Source organism: Podarcis erhardii (genome assembly GCF_964252035.2).
Source record: "Podarcis erhardii genome assembly, chromosome: 2".
Taxonomy (NCBI): domain Eukaryota; kingdom Metazoa; phylum Chordata; class Lepidosauria; order Squamata; family Lacertidae; genus Podarcis; species Podarcis erhardii.
Window position 1 is genome coordinate 35,306,746 of NC_138498.1, and position 19,732 is coordinate 35,326,477.

The 19,732-nt window shown below is 42.0% G+C and overlaps 1 protein-coding gene across 1 annotated transcript in view; it reads right to left on the reverse strand.

Annotated features, from left to right (window-relative positions):
• GRB2 (growth factor receptor bound protein 2) overlaps positions 1–18,450 on the reverse strand; it is a 49,650-nt gene extending 31,200 nt beyond the window's left edge. The window contains exons 1-2 of the mRNA XM_081850911.1: positions 18,297–18,450; positions 11,812–12,056 (exon numbers count right to left, since the gene is read on the reverse strand). Coding sequence (XP_081707037.1) covers positions 11,812–12,024 — 213 coding nt within the window. The 5' untranslated portion in view covers positions 12,025–12,056; positions 18,297–18,450. The remainder of the gene's footprint in view (positions 1–11,811; positions 12,057–18,296) is intronic.
• Between the last annotated feature and the right edge of the window lie 1,282 nt (positions 18,451–19,732).

Genomic DNA, 19,732 nt, shown 5'->3' on the forward strand with positions numbered 1-19,732 from the left:
TATAAAAAATTCACAGATTACATGGCTCATCCATATACGGACTTCCTTCCTCAGTGATTCCAGAGGTTGGGGGAGGGGAGCAGAAAGAAAGTAAAGAAATAACTAAAGGGAGGACCACTTTTGCTTGCAGCATCAGACATGATATGCCATCTGTAGTTTGCCTACACACTGTTACATTTAAAGGCGGTCATGTTCAAAGCAGCACAATGAATTGATACAGCTAGTTCAGATGTCACTATTCCAGTTCCGACTCAATAAAGGTGAGTGATAATAGCAACCTACCTTTGGGGTCAATGGCCAGGGATGAGGGGAGCTGTAAACTCAGCAACATCTGGAGGGCCAAAGGTTCCCCACATCTGTGCTAAAATACCTACTCCTGCCTTAAAGGTATAATCTGGCTTGTTTTATTTTCTCCATTTTATTATCACCACCTGGAGGACTGATAGACCGCAGTTAGTTTTCTGCATGCACACAGGTCAAATCTAACTCTGAGCTATGGTTATCACTAAAGAGAACAGGTTTCCTATGAAGACAGTTCTACTTGATTCATTCCTGATATGCTTTGAAACTAAAACTAATTTGAGAGTCTAATCAAGCTGTTCAGATATAGTTATCTATTTTGAGCACGCAGAACTGAGTAATTCCTCTGTCGTGTTATTACTCAGAGGGAAAGTTAATTGGGAATTCTTACAGAACACCCTTTAAAAAAGAAACCAGTGTTCAGCAACTGAACTTCAGACATGTTGCTTTTGAAAACTGAACATAATAACATCAAATTAAATTGGCATTGCTGAATTTAGGTCCTGCTATCAAGACAAATGATATCTGATTGGTTCAGATCTCAATCAGAAACCCAAATCATCCACTATAATTACTGAGATCTGTTGGCTCCTATATAACTCAAGAGTAACCTTCCCTGCCCCCAAGAAAAATACCTGATGAGCAAGTTTCTATACACACATCACACTCAAACTAGTAACATTCTAGTGCAAATGATGAAAGTATCAAGCTGGACTCCCACTGAAACTGAATTCATAATTTTAATCAAGAAGTGTGTAATACTAACAGTACAACTGTAGCATAATTGGATTGAAAGAAATAGTTTTCTAAAATTGCTTTAGTTGTTGCCATAGTATAAATACATACTGCAGTTTGTCCATTAAGATACTGTACATTTTAAGGGCCGATGGAAGCACTGATGCAATGATAGTATTTTAAATATACTGTCAATTGTTTGGAAACACCTGTTTTATTTTATAGTACTTCAGAGCATATCAAAGTTGTTCAGTCACTGCTAGTCAAGTGTCAGGGTCAAGCGCCCTGAAGATGAGCGCCAGTATTTTACAGACATTTTATGAGTCAGCTTACTTTATTATATACATGCAAATGAATAAAGTTAGCTGCAGGCCAGAAATGTAGTTTCAGTTCTTAGGCCCCTGTGCAATTTCATGAAGCTTTGCTCATGAAGCATATTGCTCCTGTTTAAATAATTTATTCAATCACACAAAAATGTTCTCTGAGCTAAACTGCTCATGTTTCTAGGTATGTGGAGAAACTGCAAATGACTGACTTTATCCTTATGTTTACAGCTGCCACTGTTCACTCTCTTTTCAGATAATGCTAGCTGCAGAGCAGCCAAGGAAATAAAAGAGCAAAGACCCCTACAGAACAGAGATGTAGGTTAAAGTATGTGCACCAAGTTACTTTGATCTCTGAAGCAACACAGCAAGCATGCAAAGCACCCAGTCTCTGGAAGTTCCCATTCTAAAAAAGGAATGTAATGAAGAAAAAGAAAAACTAAAGTGAGACTACGCAACAATTAGGTTCACAGAAGAGGGAACTTCTACTCGCTTATAACATTAAATTCAGAGGAATACAAAGTCATGGTGTCTTTCTTGGTGAACTTCAGCAGTAACTTGCATTTACCAATACAAAGTTATGGCCTGCAAGACCACCACAGGAGCTCCAACATACAAATGCTTTGCCTACATCATCAAAACACCACACACAATAATTTTGCACTTGGATAAAATGGTCTCTGTATGAAGAAGGAATACGGAACTTCTGGGATGGGGGCCAAATGTGGCCCTCCAGGCTTCTTCACCCGGCCACAGCTCTCCACAGGCCACATATCTTTTTAAGCCACATCCCACACCAATATTGCTTTGCACCCTCCTCAAGTCTGGCTGAAACATGTCCTTGGAATTGTGACAATGCTTCTTGCCTGCCTAGATGGAGGATCAAGAGTAATGTGCAAATGAGAAGAAACCAGCTTAATGCACAAAAGGTAAAATTCACATTAACTGTTCTGCCCGCTTTTGGCTCTGGCCCTGCTCAGCAATGGCATGGGGCTGCGGGAAAGTTGCCCAGAAGGGGATGCAGTCAAGTTTCCCAACACCAGGTACGAATGTTTTCCAGGCTCATCCCAGATGAGTGCAGCCTTGTGCTGATTTTACTTTGGCCTGCCTGATCCTGTCTGTCAGGAGTCTGGCAAATACATTCTGGAAAGGGTGGTTGAATGTAGAGAAGGAATGAGAGGAGACAGGAAAGCTGGAGAAGGATGATCACGAGAAGGGTCCCAGTGGTCTGAGGGAGCAGTAGCTGGGCACCCACAGGCTCTTTCATCCTGCTGAGGAGCCCAGTGGGTTGGGAGATAGAGATGCAGATCCTAGAGAGGCATCTGAAAGCACGTCTAATTTACTTGTTATACAGAACACCCTTATTGTTTAAATACTCCCCAACCACTTGGCATTCAAACTCCCATTTATCATAATCCATCATTCAAATGATAACTTAACATGGGAATATGTAACTGGCAGATCAGGAAACTTAATCAGGCACTTGTTTGTAGTCTCCAATCCAAAGGACTCAGCTACTTTCCCACGCAGAGGAGGAGACATAGCTCTTCAAGCTTCCCCCACCCCAAGTGTGAGTAGCAACGAAGCTCTGGTTGAATCCACCCTGCTTTCTTCCCTAGATGAAGGGAATTTACAAAGGGGAGTCTACAAACATGGGATTCTGCTGTCGTCTAAAGTAGGACTTAAGTGAGCACTTTGCCACTTTATTCTACTGATTGTATAACCTAGTCTTCTGACACAAAGAGCGAAGGTGCCTAGTAAGTTTGAAGGGGAGGGTGAGAAATGCAGGTTAGCGTGCCCTTTGTATCTTCTCTGTTCCTACTGGTGACTGTCAGTGGACAGAGTGAATTTGTGGCACTTTAAGCCAAAGAATTTCATATCAATTGCCATTTGAACTATGCATACACATTGCTGTGCATCCTGAATTGTTAAGGCTAACCTTTGATCATAGCCAAGAATGCACCTCACATTACTCCTACCTAACATTCCTGTCTTTAAGGTATAGAGTAGATTAGGTGCTAGTTTGTCCAGCTGAAGCCAAATATAATCTTTTTGTTTTCAGTTATAGACCTTAAGGACTAATATAGTTGTTGACCAATAAAGTCACAAAATAACTATTTTCCAAGGGGCTATGAACAGAAACCTTCTCCTGTAAGATTGCTTTATACCTGAATCTCAAAAACACTAAATCCAAGTCTTGCTCTCCACTTAGGAAGTCTTTTTCAGATTTTTTGCCTCGTTCAAATGTTCTTTTCAGGGGTTTAGCTGAATTGTGGACTGAATATTATTTATCTTTGCTTTTTTTGGTATTCATTAAATTTTAAGAAGGTATATTTTACTGATGCAGGAGTCCTATTCCAAGGAAGATACTTAAAATGCTTTCTCTAACTGTCATGAAGATATTTAAAGAAAAACCAATACACAAGTGTGCGTGTCCGGCTAAAAAAAAAAATCCAACTCAAATTTCATTCTTACATCTATAGTACATTTTTGAGATGAAGACCATCGTAAAATATTTTGCTATTCTGGTATTCTGGTATTTGCTATTCTGTCCTAAAAACACTGGGCAGGATTCACCCAACATCACTCATCAATGGAAGGATGTAAGTCTGCAACATGGAAAACACATTAGTTTTGCCTTAATGAATGTAATCTGTTAGAATGGGTGTAATTGGCTGCTAATCTAAACATGAATCTGCAGCAACTAATGGAGGTCATATTGTGGAAGGGGTGGGAGAAGTTTGATAGATGGGAAGCCCTACTGCCCTTTGCTCACCACATCCATCTCACATCACACAAATATGTAACCCTAAAAGAAGCTTCAGAAATGCTTTTAAGCAGGAACTGAAAATGCAGCATCAGCATCAGCTCTTTGGAAACAAGACAGTTCTATCTGACGTCTAATCTAAAGGGAAGGAGAACAAACTTAGTGGAAAAACTGTCACGTGAACACCATTTGACTGTAAAGTTTAAAAGATTAGCTGACATCAGTACAGAAGAGTAAGAAGCCTTAAGGACTCAATTAAATCAACCAAGGGGTCAATATGGCACAATTGCATCTAGTTTCTCTTCAGGAATTGACAAGGAATTGACTTATACTCACTAAAACACAGTGCAAAGGAATGGAGTCTCTATCAGTTAATTGAACAGTGTCACTTGCAAGAAGTCTCCAACAACACATATTCCTAAATATCTTTTGACAATCATTGTCCAGCTTTCATCAGCTGTCATGGTAGATGATCATAAACCTTCAACTCCTCCACATCAGCAATCTTCTAATTACTCTCCATAATTTTATCACTACAGTATTGTTATTTTGTAGGGTAGTGAAAATGTGGTGCGTTATTTAGATGCCTGTTCATATTACAAGTGTTCTCTCATATTACTGCATGATGGCACACCGTATTAAAAAGAGGGGAGATGGGGATAGACTCATGCCCTTATCAGTCGATGGAATCAGCATGTTCATTCTCTCTTCCTACACCATATGCCACACCAAAAGTATCAGCACACTTTCCACTTGGAAAGTTGCCAGCTGGCACAGAGACCAAAAAGACAAAAATCTGCCAGAAATATATTACAGTTTCTCAGGAATAGCATCTTGTAACCTTATAGAGAACACAGATATAGAGCAAACCCAATTACAGCAGGCAGGAACCCCAGGGTAAGCAGAGAACCCTAAATGTATAATGAAAAATACCCCTCATTCAAATTATAAAATAGCTGTAACAGCATTGATAAAGGTGCAATCCACAGGCACTTTAATTTCGGCTCCTATAAAAGGAAGTACAACAAATATTCTTTATGAAATATAGCAACTTCTAAGATCTACACAGGAAATGAGCTGGAAGCTATGGAAGGGATATATTTACCTGTATCTAGTGCAGAGTGGGGAAATCTCTGTTTCTGCAGGCCAAATTAATTAATTAATTTTGTATGTGGCCATTTGTCAAATGATCTCAGGGTGGTTCACAACATAAAAATGCTCCCTTTGAAGCCCTGCCCTAAGCTGGCCCACACCTAATGTCATGTATGGCATCAGGTATTTGGCAGGTGGGCACAGCCTTCTCAAAATGGTGTTGCAGGCCAAGTTTGGCCCGCAGGTCAGAGGTTCCCCACCCCTGGTCTAGTGGATGATTACTGGTGTATCGGAGCACACTTGCAGCATAGATTTGCTCCTATTTTTCCAGGACTAGGCAAGGAGGCATTAGTGGCAACAACAGTGAAGGGCAAATTCAATTGGTACCTCTAGCAGGAGTTTGTGTCCCGTCTTAGGATATCATGGTGTCATCTCAGATAGTAGTAGTGAATGTACTTTGCTTTAGGTGCCTTAAAGATGACTCAGAAGCTTCAAATGCTCTATAAAACTTTGACTCACTTCCTTATATTGCAGGGAGATGGGAGCATATTCAACCAATATTGTGGGAAGTGCGCGGGCTCAATGCAAGGTGCTGGTTTAGAATTTGAGATTTTTGTGTGTCTCCCACAATCCACATCCCTTTCTCACCTCTTACATGTCTCATCATCAGTTAATATATTGCTTTCTAGACTGTCTTTGTCAGAGGTCAGAAAAACCTCTGCATAACACAGAGCTTTGTCAGTGGCTGCTGCAGTATTATAGGAAGGCTGGCAAAGCCAAGAACATCGCTGATGGCTTTGAGGAGAGATTTCCCTTCAGGAAAGCATTTGGAAACTGATGTGTGGGGAATCTGTATTTGAAACTGCTGCAGATTGGATTGTTTTTTTATGAGTGATTTTTTGAGGTTTAGTTACTGTGAACTATTCTGGCTGTAGGAGAGGCAGGAAAAAATTTTTAAAGTTATGAACGAGGACATTTACAGCTTAATGCAGTTTGGAGAAAACACAGAGCATGCTGCCTAAACAAGCGATAAATAAGTATCACTGCCATCTGTTAAGCAAAGAAGAAAATTCTGATTTCCTTGCCAGACAACATGGGACAGTACCACAGACCTTCCCAACGAAAGTGTACAAATCCTGCCTACTTTCTAAGAGAGAAACAAAACATTCTAACACACACACACACACACACACGTTACAAGCCAGTACTGAACTGGTTTACACAGTTTTGAGTCAAAGGTTAAATATCTTCATTCACTTTTGGAACACTGCCATAAGGTTACTAATGCACAAGCAGCTAATGGATGTAGTTCAAATGCTATTCAATCAAGTTCAGAATACAAGAGTATGTTGCAGTAATGGGAATATGACATCATAAGACAAGTTATCTCCTGAAAATCAGACTGGACTCATACAACATAGCACAGCAGTACCATAGACCTTCCTTCTCCCTCAAAGAACATGAAAGAACAATTCGTTTTTAGAAAAACAGAGAACCACCATTTCTGAATGTAGCAATTTAAGAATGCCATTGTTCTGTTTTATCAGACACCAATTATAAATTCACTGGTAATTATAATAATTTATCTAAGACAGTCAAATACACAGAAGTAGCATGTATTCACTTTTCCTGTGTGGCCAAATGAAGAATGATTTTCTTTTTTAAAAAAATGCAAACCTAGAATTTGTATTTCAAAACACTGTAAACAGCTTCATGAATTTCATCAAAAAGCAGAGTATAATTCATGAATTTCATCAAAAAGCAGAGTATAACTCTTAAAATAAATAAAATAATGTATTCATTTATACTATTCTCTATTCAGGGTTCAAAATTAGCAAGGCACCAGGCCCATTTTGCGCCAAAAGATTCTCCATTTTCAAGCACCTCAAAAAGCCTGGGTGCCATTTTTTGTTCCTGGCTGACACTCAAGGATTACAGAAATGTAACGTATATGTTAAAGCCTTAACGTATATGTTAAAGATAGACAATATGTTAAGGAGTTTAAGATTAAAGAGTGTCTTCGAAACTGAAGTACGGTACTAATATATTTATTGTAAACACCAAATTAAACATGCATTAAAAATTTCTGCTTAAAATGTGATATTAACAACGTGTCACTTATGTGAATAGCATATTAGTTCATGCTTATCAAAATAATAAATAAAAAGTGTTGGTGAGGGCCCCCCCGTGGCGACTAGACATTCTGTTTTGGCACCCACAACCCAGGTCCCAGAAGCTATTTGGCTCCTAGCTTTTATATCCCAGTTTCTAATACTGTCTCTATTTATTCCTCTTTGCAATTTCCATCTTCAGACTTAAGTTGCAAGGCATAAAGAGCAAAATTTGCAAAGGAGGAATATGTTAATGACCAGGTGTAGTATAACTCACACCACATACCCTCACAATCTAAAATCTCCTTCCTCCAGATGTACTCTCTAAGGAATTGTAAAACATCTTACTGTTCTCAGCAGACTGCAAGGGCATGCTTAAGAACAAGAGAATTGATTTTGGGGCGGTGGGAGTGTAATTATGATCACTACACAGATGACTACTTGTCAGGATCCAGAACTCTTGACTGAATTTTCAACCAACCTGAAACAGGAAAGTCTTTACTGAGGTATTATTTCACAGTTTTCACACGAATCAATAAGGCTAAATTGTTCTACTTCAACAGCCATTTCTTGCAAGAGGCAGTGAATGTAGGATGCAAACTCTTTCGCTGCACTACACAGGTTGATGTCCATTTTTTTTAGCACAGCTACATAGCTAAGCAAATGTGCTGTAAAGCATTAGTAGCTTTCACTTACCGGTAAATATAGCATCAAAATGATTTTCATTATGCAGGAGTAAATACTGAAAACTTTCTCTTAGTACTGCTAATAGTCTCGGTTTTATTACACTTTCTGGGCCTGGTATGTTAAAAACAGCAAATAAGCAATGCTTAAAATATTTCTCTCTCATGTGCCAGTGGGGTTTAGCTTAAAATGAGAGATTGCAATACTTGCTTGGTCATAAAGCCCTGGCTTTTAACCAAGTTGTTATATCCGAGCCGAACCTACTTAGGTTATTGTAAGGCCAAGCCATGGCTGAGTCAGGATTTTAACTTAGGTCATCTTAATCCAAGTCTACCACTACTCACTACACCAGCTCTTGGATCCACATAATGCTTATTTTCACATTCCATGCAGCAGAGGCCAAATTCATATTCACAGCAGAATGAAATAGATGCAGTCAAGCAATGAAATTGTGAGACTTCAATGCATTGTCTTCAGCTAAGCAACTTTACCATGGAAGCCAATACAGAAGCAGAAATCACATTAACGTGAAACCTGAAAAGAATCTTACTCTTCAACACAATGCCTATTTTTCTACCATTTTCTAACATTTTGTTCCATTTCCTCCAAAAACGTAATAATGTATATTGGTCATCATAGCCCACATTTCAAAGGAATATGATGAATCAGGTTACTAACATTTAGAATTTGTAAAGCTTTTAACTTAAGGTAAAAGGTAAAGGACCCCTGACAGTTAAGTCCAGTTGCAGACGACTCTGGGGTTGTGACGCTCATATGGCTTTACAGGCCGAGGGAGCCAGTATTTGTCCGCAGAGTTTTTCCGGGTCATTTGGCCAGCATGACCAAGCAGCTTCTGTCGCAACGGAACACCGAAACCAGAGCAGCACATGGAAACGCTGTTTACCTTCCCACCGGAGCGGTACCTATTTGTCTACTTGCACTTTGTGGCGTGTTTTCGAACTGCTAGGTTGGTAGGAGCTGGGACACAGCAACGGGAGCTCACCCCGTCGCAGGGATTCGAACCGCCGACCTTCTGATCAACAAGGCCAAGAGGCTCAGTGGTTTAGACCACTGCGCCACCCGCGTCCCACTTAAAAAATTGTTTAAATTAAATAAAGTTTTTGTATTTCATTGGTAAGAAAGACAAGAAAATTATGAATATAATTCATGGCTGAAATATTCAAAATACCAATATTTATTATTCACCCTGCCAAGAAGACAAAAAGCCTGTGAACAAGAGGTAAGTGAAGGCAAGTGACAAGCCAGCTTGACTTATTCTGTCTGCGTCCAACCTCATGTCTTGTCCTTCAAGCACAACATCAAATGACTGTATTCCTAATATTTAGCCAATGTTAATTTATTTGGTAGAGCAATTTAATAAAAGCTGGAACAGTGGGCTTTTTACATTGTCCCCCAATGCCTTCCTCAGTCACCCTTGCATCTAAATATATTCTTACAGTGCATTCGTTTTTACTTCTCAGCAGCTGCTGTGGAGGTCTGATAGACAGAAAGGCCGGGTGTAAATATTTCTAAATTATTTAAATAAATACGACTTTTGTCAGGTTCCTACAAAATTATGTACTGCTATTCTGTTATCTATAAGTCTTTACAGAAGGATTCGGGTCTTCCTGTGTTAGTACATTTGCCTGCTGTATTTCAGAATTGGGGGGTGCCAGTCACCCCCCACCCCAGCTTGGTGTTGTCATTGCTACATGCCAGGTCTATCTAGAATAAAACGTCTATCATCCATTTGATGTTGGTGCAGGAGCAGAGTTGATATGTACAACTGAGACCCGGATAGATGGGCTGGGTGGCCCTATGTTAGTCCAGCTGTGTCATAAAATTCCATCTCGCTCACCAGGAAACCAATCCACATCATGTTTGGGTTGAAGAAAATGTTTCTGGTGCAGGACCAGGGAGGGAGGGAAAGAGAATGGGTGTGTTGCTATTGTACCATCCACCTCATTGATCTACAACCTCCCTGACCAAGGTAATTTCAGATGTGGTGCTGGAGGACTCCTTCATGGTGGTGTTGGGGAGCTTCAATATTTATGCCGAGGCTGAATGGACTAGCTCAGCACTTCATTACCTCCATGGCAAACATGGGGCTGTCTCAGAACATCAATGGTCCAGCATATAACTGGGAACACCTTTCACCTGGTCTTTGCCCAAGAGAGGACTGGTAATACTTGATTGATAGAAGGGCTTGCTGTGAGTCTGTTGTCATGGTCAGACCAATCCCTGGTGAGGTTTGGGCTGTATGTAGCTACTCTACCCTGAAATGTGCAAGAGACCCATTGAGTTGGTCCACGTTTGGAGACTGATGGAATCTGATTTCTGAATGCTTTGGGGGATTTTCAAGCTGGCATGGCTGATGCTCCTGTCAAGGCTCTTGGCTCACTGCGGGATGGTGAGATGTGTAGAGTAACTGACACAATCACTCCTGCTTGCCTTTACTATACACCCATTGATGCCCTCCTTCCCCACAGACCCCCTTGGGTGTTAAAATCAACAGAGGAGGCTCCATTGCTCCACAGTGCTCAGAAACTCAGGGGGATGGTGGCCCAGGAGACAGCATGTTCTATGGCATTGCTGAAGTTGTGGAACATTTCCACAGAGGTGTGCCTGCATCTTCACTATACAGCTTTCAGCAAATGCTGAAGACATATCTCTTTACCTTAGCTTTTGACACTTGAAATGTGCATTTTTGGAACCATTTTATTTATGTGATTGTCCATCCTGGGACCTCAGGGTGAAGGGCAGTAACTAATAATAGTAATAATAACAACTGTGGACTACATGCCATACAAAGGTCAAACATACCATAATCTAAATCCACCTAGTTTTTCAACTGAAACATCCCAGACGAAGCCAATATAATTCAATGTAACCCAATGCCAAGGTAACAAAATCTTTACTTTTAAATAAAATGAACATAAGAACTGATTCTGAGAACCATTACTACTGATTTTTAAGACGTCTAAGTCTTCTCAGACCCTGTAATTCCAAACCAAGAGTTCAGACCAAACGGTGACATACAGAACTCTACAGGATAGCTCAGTTACTCTGTTGTAGCAAAAGAATCCTGTGGTACCTTAAAACAGATTACTGTGGTATAAGATCTCATAGATTGCAGCCTGCTTTACCTTCAGCTGGCAGGTGTAGTATGTACATATGTGTGCACCCAGCCAAATAAATAAATAATGAAACTAGAGTACCGTGAACTGCGTACGGTAAAATATATCTATGCAGACTCAAGGTATACAAGGTAGAATCAGAGCAAGCTTTTTAAACAGTACTAACTCATGACAAAACAATCTTTTTAGATATTTGACACCCATCCAAATAAATAAATAATGAAACTAGAGTACCGTGAACTGCATAAGGTAGAATATATATATATGCAGACTCAAGGTATACAAGGTAGAATCAGAGCAAGCTTTTTAAACAGTACTAACTCATGACAAAACAATATTTCTAGATATTTGGCACCAGCAAACCTAGAAGAGGGAAACGGGGGTTTAAATATGGCAAGGGAATAACTGAGGACTAGGCAGTAACATATACAATCATAAACCAAGTTACACTCCATTTACAACGTTAGAACAGCTGTGCCATCAAAAAAAAAATGCCTCTCTATGAGCAGAACAGAGCAGACAAATTTAGAAGGGTGTGGGAAGAGATAAAAGAGTGTTGCCTATTATGCGATAGAGCTTCGGGGCGGGGGGGGGGGGGCGGAGAGACTCATATCAGGGAAAGCCTCAAGAGGGCAATCTCTGCTCCTTTGTGCATCACTTACCTTAAGGATATCCCCCCGTTTGAAGCTGAGCTCATCGTCTGCGGTGGCTTTGAAATCGTATTTGGCGACGGCTTCCATGCTCGTGGACAGCAATGATGATGAAGGCGGATAGGAACGGAGTTCTCCCTGAAGCTTCTCCGGGGGCTCCCGGTCCAGCCTTCCCTCTCGTCCGTGCTGCCCTTCCTGCTCAACTTCTGGCTCCGTCTTTCGCATAGGCAGGGGGAGTCAGCGAGGGCCAATCCGCCCTAGGAAGGGAGGAAGAGACGGGAGCATTGAGGGAAGTAGCCCGGATCAATGACAGGGGCCGCGCCCTGAGCCTCCCTCTCCCTCCTCTTCTCAGCTCAACTCCGCTTTGCCGCTTCCTCTTTCTGCAGCCTCGCTCGCTCGCTCGGCACACCGAGGGCTGCCAGGAAGCACCGAGTGGCATTCGCTGCGGCCAATAGCAGAGCCCGGAAAAAGGACTCCCCGCCCCGCACTCCCAGCCGGCGAAGCAAATTAAATAATTAAAAAAGCGCAAGTGGGGGAGGGAGGGAGGGAGAGAGAAAAAAGACCGGCCCCCGCACGCCCCCTAGCCAAGCCAAGCCAGCCTTCCTCAGAGCCCTAGAGCGGCTCCTGCTGCTTGCTGCTGAGCGCTCGTCCTTTCTCTTGAAGGCGAGGCGCGCATCACACAAAGCCTGGCTTCTATGCCTTACCGCAGGCAGCACGGCGCTCCTCCTTGCAAGGAGAAAGCACTTATTACCCGAAAAAATCCGACAACCCCCCACCCCCAAGTCAAAGATCAGGAGGATTCCCCTATCCGATTACTGACGAGGAGAAACGTGTAAGTCACCCAGTAATGTGGGTTTCCCCTGTTCGGGAGGAACTCCCAAGCACTGGTCAACTACCCACTTGGTTTTGCAGTGAGGGTTAAAACACACACACACGAACGACACTCTCACACACGACACTTCCTATGGTATTATTCATGGCTGGTTTTCCCCCGATTTCTTTTGGAATGTAGCGTTCCATGAATACTTAGGTTTTAAAATTCGGGTGGGGGGAGGGAACTTATTTCCGAGTAAACTTAGCGTCGGGCTGAAACTTTTATTAACTAGTAAAATACGAGTCGAAAGGGTTCAGGAAAGTTTCATCGACAATGAGGGGAAGATACGGTAATCTGTCCCTATCTCGCTATCAGCTATATCGTGCCCCTGCTGGCTGTTGAAAGAGAAAATAGTTTTTGCTTCTGATTTCACAGCAGAGTCGCAAGTCATTCATCCTTATATACTAAGCTTTGGAGAAACAGAACTGCTGTGGAGGAAACACTCTTTAAACAGGCGCATATTCTATAAAAGTAATGACTGATTAAAGCCAGTGCAGTCCAATTCTTTCCATGTTTGCTCTGAACAAAGGCACACTACTTTCAGCTGAATATGAACGCCAGTTTCTTGATGTCAAGTGTCCTTAAATGAAAAAAAACCCCAAGTGATCACTAAGTGCACACCATGAAGAAGCCACACTACTTCTTCCAATAATTAAAGCAGTATTGTTTCCCCCCCAATAGTTATACATTCATATTTAGCAATGAATCCAACTGCATTAAAATTTGACTCTTGCCCAACTAAACTAAAACCAAACAAGGCAACCAAAAGAAACAATAATCCCCTGAATCATGACATTCCAATACAATACGCATATAGACTCTCAAAATCATGTATTTCTTAAAACACATATTAAGTGCCATCTCACACATGCTGGGTTGGATCCAGACTTAGTAATATTTAGTGTATACCCACTGAAATAAATTGAACTTAGTGATTGATTTAACTTGATGATTTCAATGGATGATTAAGTCTGGATCTAACCCACATCAAACTATAATCCCAGTCACATTTATTTGTAAGCAAGCCCCATGAATTTTCTTGAAAAAGCATGCTTGGGATTATAACCCAAGCCTCATTTATTTCAATAAATCTTAACTAAATGCATGAATCACCAGCACTGTTTATACACACACCAGATAGGAGAAGGATATGAAAAAGAACCACCTTGTTTTGCAGACCTCCAACACTGAATTGGAGTTTAAAACCTATACAGTCCAAGCAAGCACATTCTTATAGGAAAATCATTTGTAACTCTTCTATATTACCATTTGTCTACAAATCCATGCACCAGATTGTAGCGGAAGGTGCCCTCAACCCTCTGGTGAGCAGTAAATCTGACACCAGACCACACAGATCCCTACTCTGGAGGACCAATGCAGTTTTCAAGCAAGAAACAACAGAAATACCTTATAATGAAATGAAGAAACTCTCACTGCTTTTTACCTTCTCTGAATCCTCTACAAATGAAAGAAGGCCCCCACCACTTTCCCAGTCCCTCAGTGCAAGGCAGAGGATACTAGGGATGAGACCACTGATAAATACAAATAAATGCCTGGGTAGAAAGCCAAGCCAAAATTTGTGCCCCCCGTTTATGAAAAAAACAAAGACCCTTGAAAGTCACCTGTCCACAAATCTTGTCTGGCCTGCGCAGCCATATATTATATGTGGTGGTCACTGATCTCCCTCTCCAACTTATTGTACACTTATTCCCTCTGAATGTCTCCAAAACTTACTGTGAAATGAAATTCTGACTCCTTTCCTCCACCTCCACTCCACCAGTTAATCTATGCATGACAAATAACTTGGAAGGATCTTTCTTGCACAACATGGCAAGACCACTCTTATGCTTTTGTGGTACACAGAGAACTTGGGGAAGAAAATGAGTTTTTCCCGGCACTTGAGACAGGGAGATTGCCAGAAATATGTGGTTGCCACTGGCCATCAAGCAGCTTCATTCAGGGAAATTGAATGCATTGGATAATTATGCACGTAGCATAATGCTTGAAAAATATCTATACAAGACAATCAGAGCCCAAACAAAATTGTTGATGACTGTCCTACAAGCAGTAACACAACAGCAGCCCAAACTACTTAAGTCAAAATGCTTAAATTCAATGGGAGTGTCCTGCAAAACAGCAATCCAAATTAATCCTAGCTGTTTTATACTTACTATACATAGCAATAAGGAAAGAACAGCAGCATACTTAGAGGAAGAGTTGACTTGCAAGAACTATGTTACAGCAACTAAGAAAAAAATGAAGAAAGTAATCGGGGGGGGGGGGAATCTCACTCTTAATTTCAGATGGACATTTACAATTAACACTGCACCCAACAGGACAACTATTACAGCAATACTAGAAAAACCAAACTATGAGTGTGGTTATTGTGGCAACTTTAAATACAGTGGTGCCCCGCAAGACGAAAAACTCGCTAGACGAAAGAGTTTTCCGTCTTTTGAGGTGCTTTGCAAGACGAATTTCCCTATGGGCTTGCTTCGCAAGACGAAACGTCGGGCGAGTTTTTCCCCTTCCCCCCCCTTTTTCTAAGCCGCTAAGCCGCTAATAGCTGTGCTTCGCAAGATGAAAAAACTGCAAGACGAAGAGACTCGTGGAACGAATTAATTTCGTCTTGCGAGGCACCACTGTACATGACAGAAATTCACAAAGTTGCTGCAGCAAGTAAAGTCACACTTGTATTCACACCTGTCACTCTTTGGTTTTATTCACTTAGGACTGAAATGATGACATTTTAAAAGAAACAAGAACTGATTAAGACATCACGTTACAAGAATTAACAGATCACTTCATAAAATTTTGCTCAAGTATTTCATTAATGCAAAGCTGGGAAAGCCACTATACTCTGTATCTTAAAACTGGGAGGTGAAGAGGACATTATCCTGAAATACCTCCTCCCCAAAATGGTCTTAGTTATTAGCCACTCACTTGGAACAAGTAATGTTTTATAAAGCTAACTTCCCATTTATAAGCCAGCATCACTTCATATATAGATGGGTAGTAAATGTATTTATTTAGAGGTGGAAGGGGCTAGATGAAATGCAGAGCTAAAGTAGTACTGGGGCAAGCATAACCCCATCTCCATCCCTAAAAAGGTAAAGGGACATGCCCACAGGGATCATAGAATAGTACAGCCCCCAAAGTTACTAGCCTGTTTTTTTTTTTTTTTTTTTGTTCCCCTACTTTTAACTCATACAAGGGGATGGTAGAGGATGGACGTAGAACTCTGTATTTCTTTTCCCAGCCCCTCATATTGCAAATAAAAATCGTTTGCAGGGTAGAAATGTAGCAGGCTGAAAGAGGAGGAAAAGCCACCTCTGCTGGCTGGCCTTGTTTCTATGCTTAAGTGTGCTGGAAGATGCTTTGCCTCTTCTGTGGTCAGCCCAGAAGCATAGTGAACTAGCAGTGAAGGGATGGCCCCATTGCTAGTCTGCTTGATTTATGTGCTGAATGAACAGGACAGGCATCCCTTCTCCACCAGCCTGCTGTGTTTCTGCACTAGATGTGCAGGAGGTGAAGTCCCATCCAGTTCATCTACCTTAAAGCCAAGCTTTGAAGTCAAGTTTTTAAATTATGGAATTTGTTTTCTCTTTTAATTATGTAACTTGTTCTTAATGTTCTTTACTGGTATTTTTAATTAATATTTTAGATTGTCTTTTGTAAACTGCTTAGAAGTATTTAGTTTGAGTAAGTGGTATATAAAATTTGTTAAATAAAAATAAATGAATAAGCAAGCTGGGCGGTTGCCACCATCACACTTCATTTATGTACTGGAGACACAGGAGGCAAAACTTCTGCCTGTGTGTCCAAAACGCGGTGGTTGGGAAGACAAATTGTTCTGCTACCAACCCATTATGTTAGATGCACAGGAGGTTCACCTGCCCATTGCCTACTGCAGAAACCCAGCAGGCTGGCAGCATAGGAAAAGGATGCTCCTTCCCTCCACCACCCACCTTATTTGCTTCCATGTTACAAGTGTAGGAGGTAACTTCATCTCCTACACACCCAATATTGCAAAACAGTGGGTTGCTGAAGGAAGGATGAAGTGCTTCATGGCTTCACCAGCGGCTTGTTTGAAAGGGAGGAGGAAAGACCTTCTGGTAGTCTGCTCAGTTGCCTGAATGAAATCCTTAAATGGTTACATTGACCAGGCAAGTGGTTAAATATGGGGTTAGCAGATAAAGGTAGCTCAAGTAAGCCCCGTTCGTGGCCGAGGGAGCCGGTGTACAGCTTCCGGGTCATGTGGCCAGCATGACTAAGCCACTTCTGGCGAACCAGAGCAGCGCACAGAAACGCCGTTTACCTTCCCGCTGGAGTGGTACCTATTTATCTACTTGCACTTTGACATGCATTTGAACTGCTAGGTTGGCAGGAACAGGGACCGAGCAACGGGAGCTCACCCTGTCGCGGGGATTTGAATTGCTGAACTTCTGGATCTGCAAGTCCTAGGCTCTGTGGTTTAACCCACAGTGCCACTTGTGTCCTGGGGTTAGTAGAGCACCCTCAATATTAATAACATATGTTTGTCCCACAAAGGCTTCAGACGCTAAAAGTGACAGCTGCCTTGATTTATCAAATAGTTTCCAGTTTTGTTTCACAGAAGAAGTTGGGTTTGTATTCATTTTCACCATTTGTATGCATGAAGCACTCTGAACAGTTGAAAAATTACTTATACTGCTTATACCATCTACCATATCCTAGAAACTGCTACAGGGAGAACTGGTCTCAAGAGGTGGTAAAGTCAATCAACTTTTTCTAAGGAACCAGCCTGTCATCATTATATTTGGGGAAGTTCTGTGAAATCTTCAGCAGCAAAAACTACTGTTCATTTCCTCCTTGTGCCAGTAACAGAATATATATATTTAGTCATAGTTCATGAATAACTATCTGTTCTCTTTCACGCTATCAGACATCTGCAAAACATATGCACGGGCAATAATGTCAAATTACAATTTGCTAGTAATATTTGTGGATTTATTTGCTTGGCACCATTTTATTTCTTTTTGCCCAAAAGCTGTTTCCCAACATAACACAGCAATCCTAATGCACACCTGTTCGGGAGAACAGGTCGGGCTTCAGGAATCAGAATCCCATTTAAGTCAATGCTTACACTTATCACTCTAAAGATAAGCTTAAGCATTTATTGCAACTTCCGTTTTTGTATAAGGTGCACGTTATTAACATTCATCCGCAGCAAAAAACCAACACAAGAAACAATGAATTCAGCAAAATGCCCCCTTTCGAATCCCCACTCCTCAAAATACAGTCATTGACTGGGGGGGGGGGACCTTGGCCCCCTTGGCAAGTGAATCATTACTGGGCTAAGGAGGGAAAGGATTCATTCGCCCGCCTCCCTCAGCTCGAGTTATTTTTCTTAGAATCTTAAGGGGCGCGCACCAAACTCTTCCCTCCCTCCCCCCCATGCAAGTGGTAGGCTGGCAAGCGCGCGCGCCAGGGCCCCCTTGACAGGCAGGGGCGGAACAAGAGGGGAAAGGGGCCGCCCGCCCGCCTTGTCAGCCTCAAGGCAGAGGCTCCAGGGCGTCTCCGGCTTCTTGCTGGGGCTCTTCCCCGTCTCTCCCGCCGCCCTCGCCCCGGAGCTTCGACTCACCGCAAGCCCGCCAGGGTTCCGCTCCGAGCGGCCCCCTCTTCTTCCCCCCTGCGAAGCCTTCTTCCTCCTCAGTAGGAGTGTCCGGGAGAGCTTCCGCTACTGCCCTCACGAGCCGCTCTCGCGAGGCTACTACTACTACTACGCGCGAGGGAACGAGAAGTAACCCCCGCCGGAAGAAAAAGCGCAAGCGCCAACCTCCGTAACAGGGCGAACCAGAGGCTCAGGAAGAGGCGGGGAGGAGCTAATGATTCGCCCAGGGCGCATGCGCGCGAAGGGGTATAGATGCCGGACGCGCCCCGGCCGAGCCTCCAAAGCGTTAGTGCGCTCGGGCTTTTGCGGCTGAACAGGAACTGAGTGTATTAGCATCACCTCGCATGTTTAGCGGCCACATAGGATTGCAACATTACAGTTTTATTTGTCTGTTTGACGCCTGTCCTGGGAGAAAACTGGACGAACGTTATTTATGAATCTGCCTTATAGGAAATATTATTATTAGTCATCTTGGCGACTTGCGGGGGGGGGGGGAGAATACAAATTTTAAAAATCAAGTCAAACCACCTAATAATAATTTGTCATCTTGGCTTGTAGGGGGGAAAAGTGCACATTTTAAAAATTGAGTCAAACCACCGATGATGATGATGATGATGATTATAATTATACCCACCAGGTATATCAACAAAAATAGACATCACGGTATAGGGCACCAAAGAGGGCACCTTTAAAAGCCAGGGAGAAGATGGAGGTATTAACTTGCCATTGGAAATAATGTTTAATGTGGGTGCAAGGTGGGCCTCGCTGAGGGGGATATTCCATTTGGCAGCACACAGCAACTGAAAAGCTTATCACCCTCCAAACAATCACTTTAATCCATTTAGCTCAGCATTATCTCTACTAGATACCGACATGCATCAGTTCTCCAGGCTTCAGACTGGAATCTTTCCCAGCCCTTCCTGGGGAGTGAACCTGGGACCTTCTGCAAGTGCAGCATATGCTCTTCTACAGTATTGAGTTGGAGCCCTTCCTTACAGCAATCTAAAGAAAGCCTGGGTATAACACTGAATACAAGGTTCTCTTGGAGTGATTCAGAGCTAAATTGGATCTTGTCCACTTGCTAAATCATTGTTCAATTAGAAAAATATATGTATGTTCCTTCCAGAGTGAGATTATAGGCAGAACAAGTTCTATAATAAAGAGTGGAACTGGCCAGTGAAAATAGAAGTTTGCCTATCCTATCACATGCTCTTCTTTAATTGAAAAAAATGTCATCATGATCATTATGGACTATGGAATACCAACACAATCTCAAAATGGCTAAGTCATTTCACTTGAATCAGTCCTATTTCACTTGAATGTTTACTTCCACTTAATGGGTACAACAAATAAGTATTCTGCCATTTCCAGGGCAAGGCAATTCAACTTTACTTAGAACAGCATGA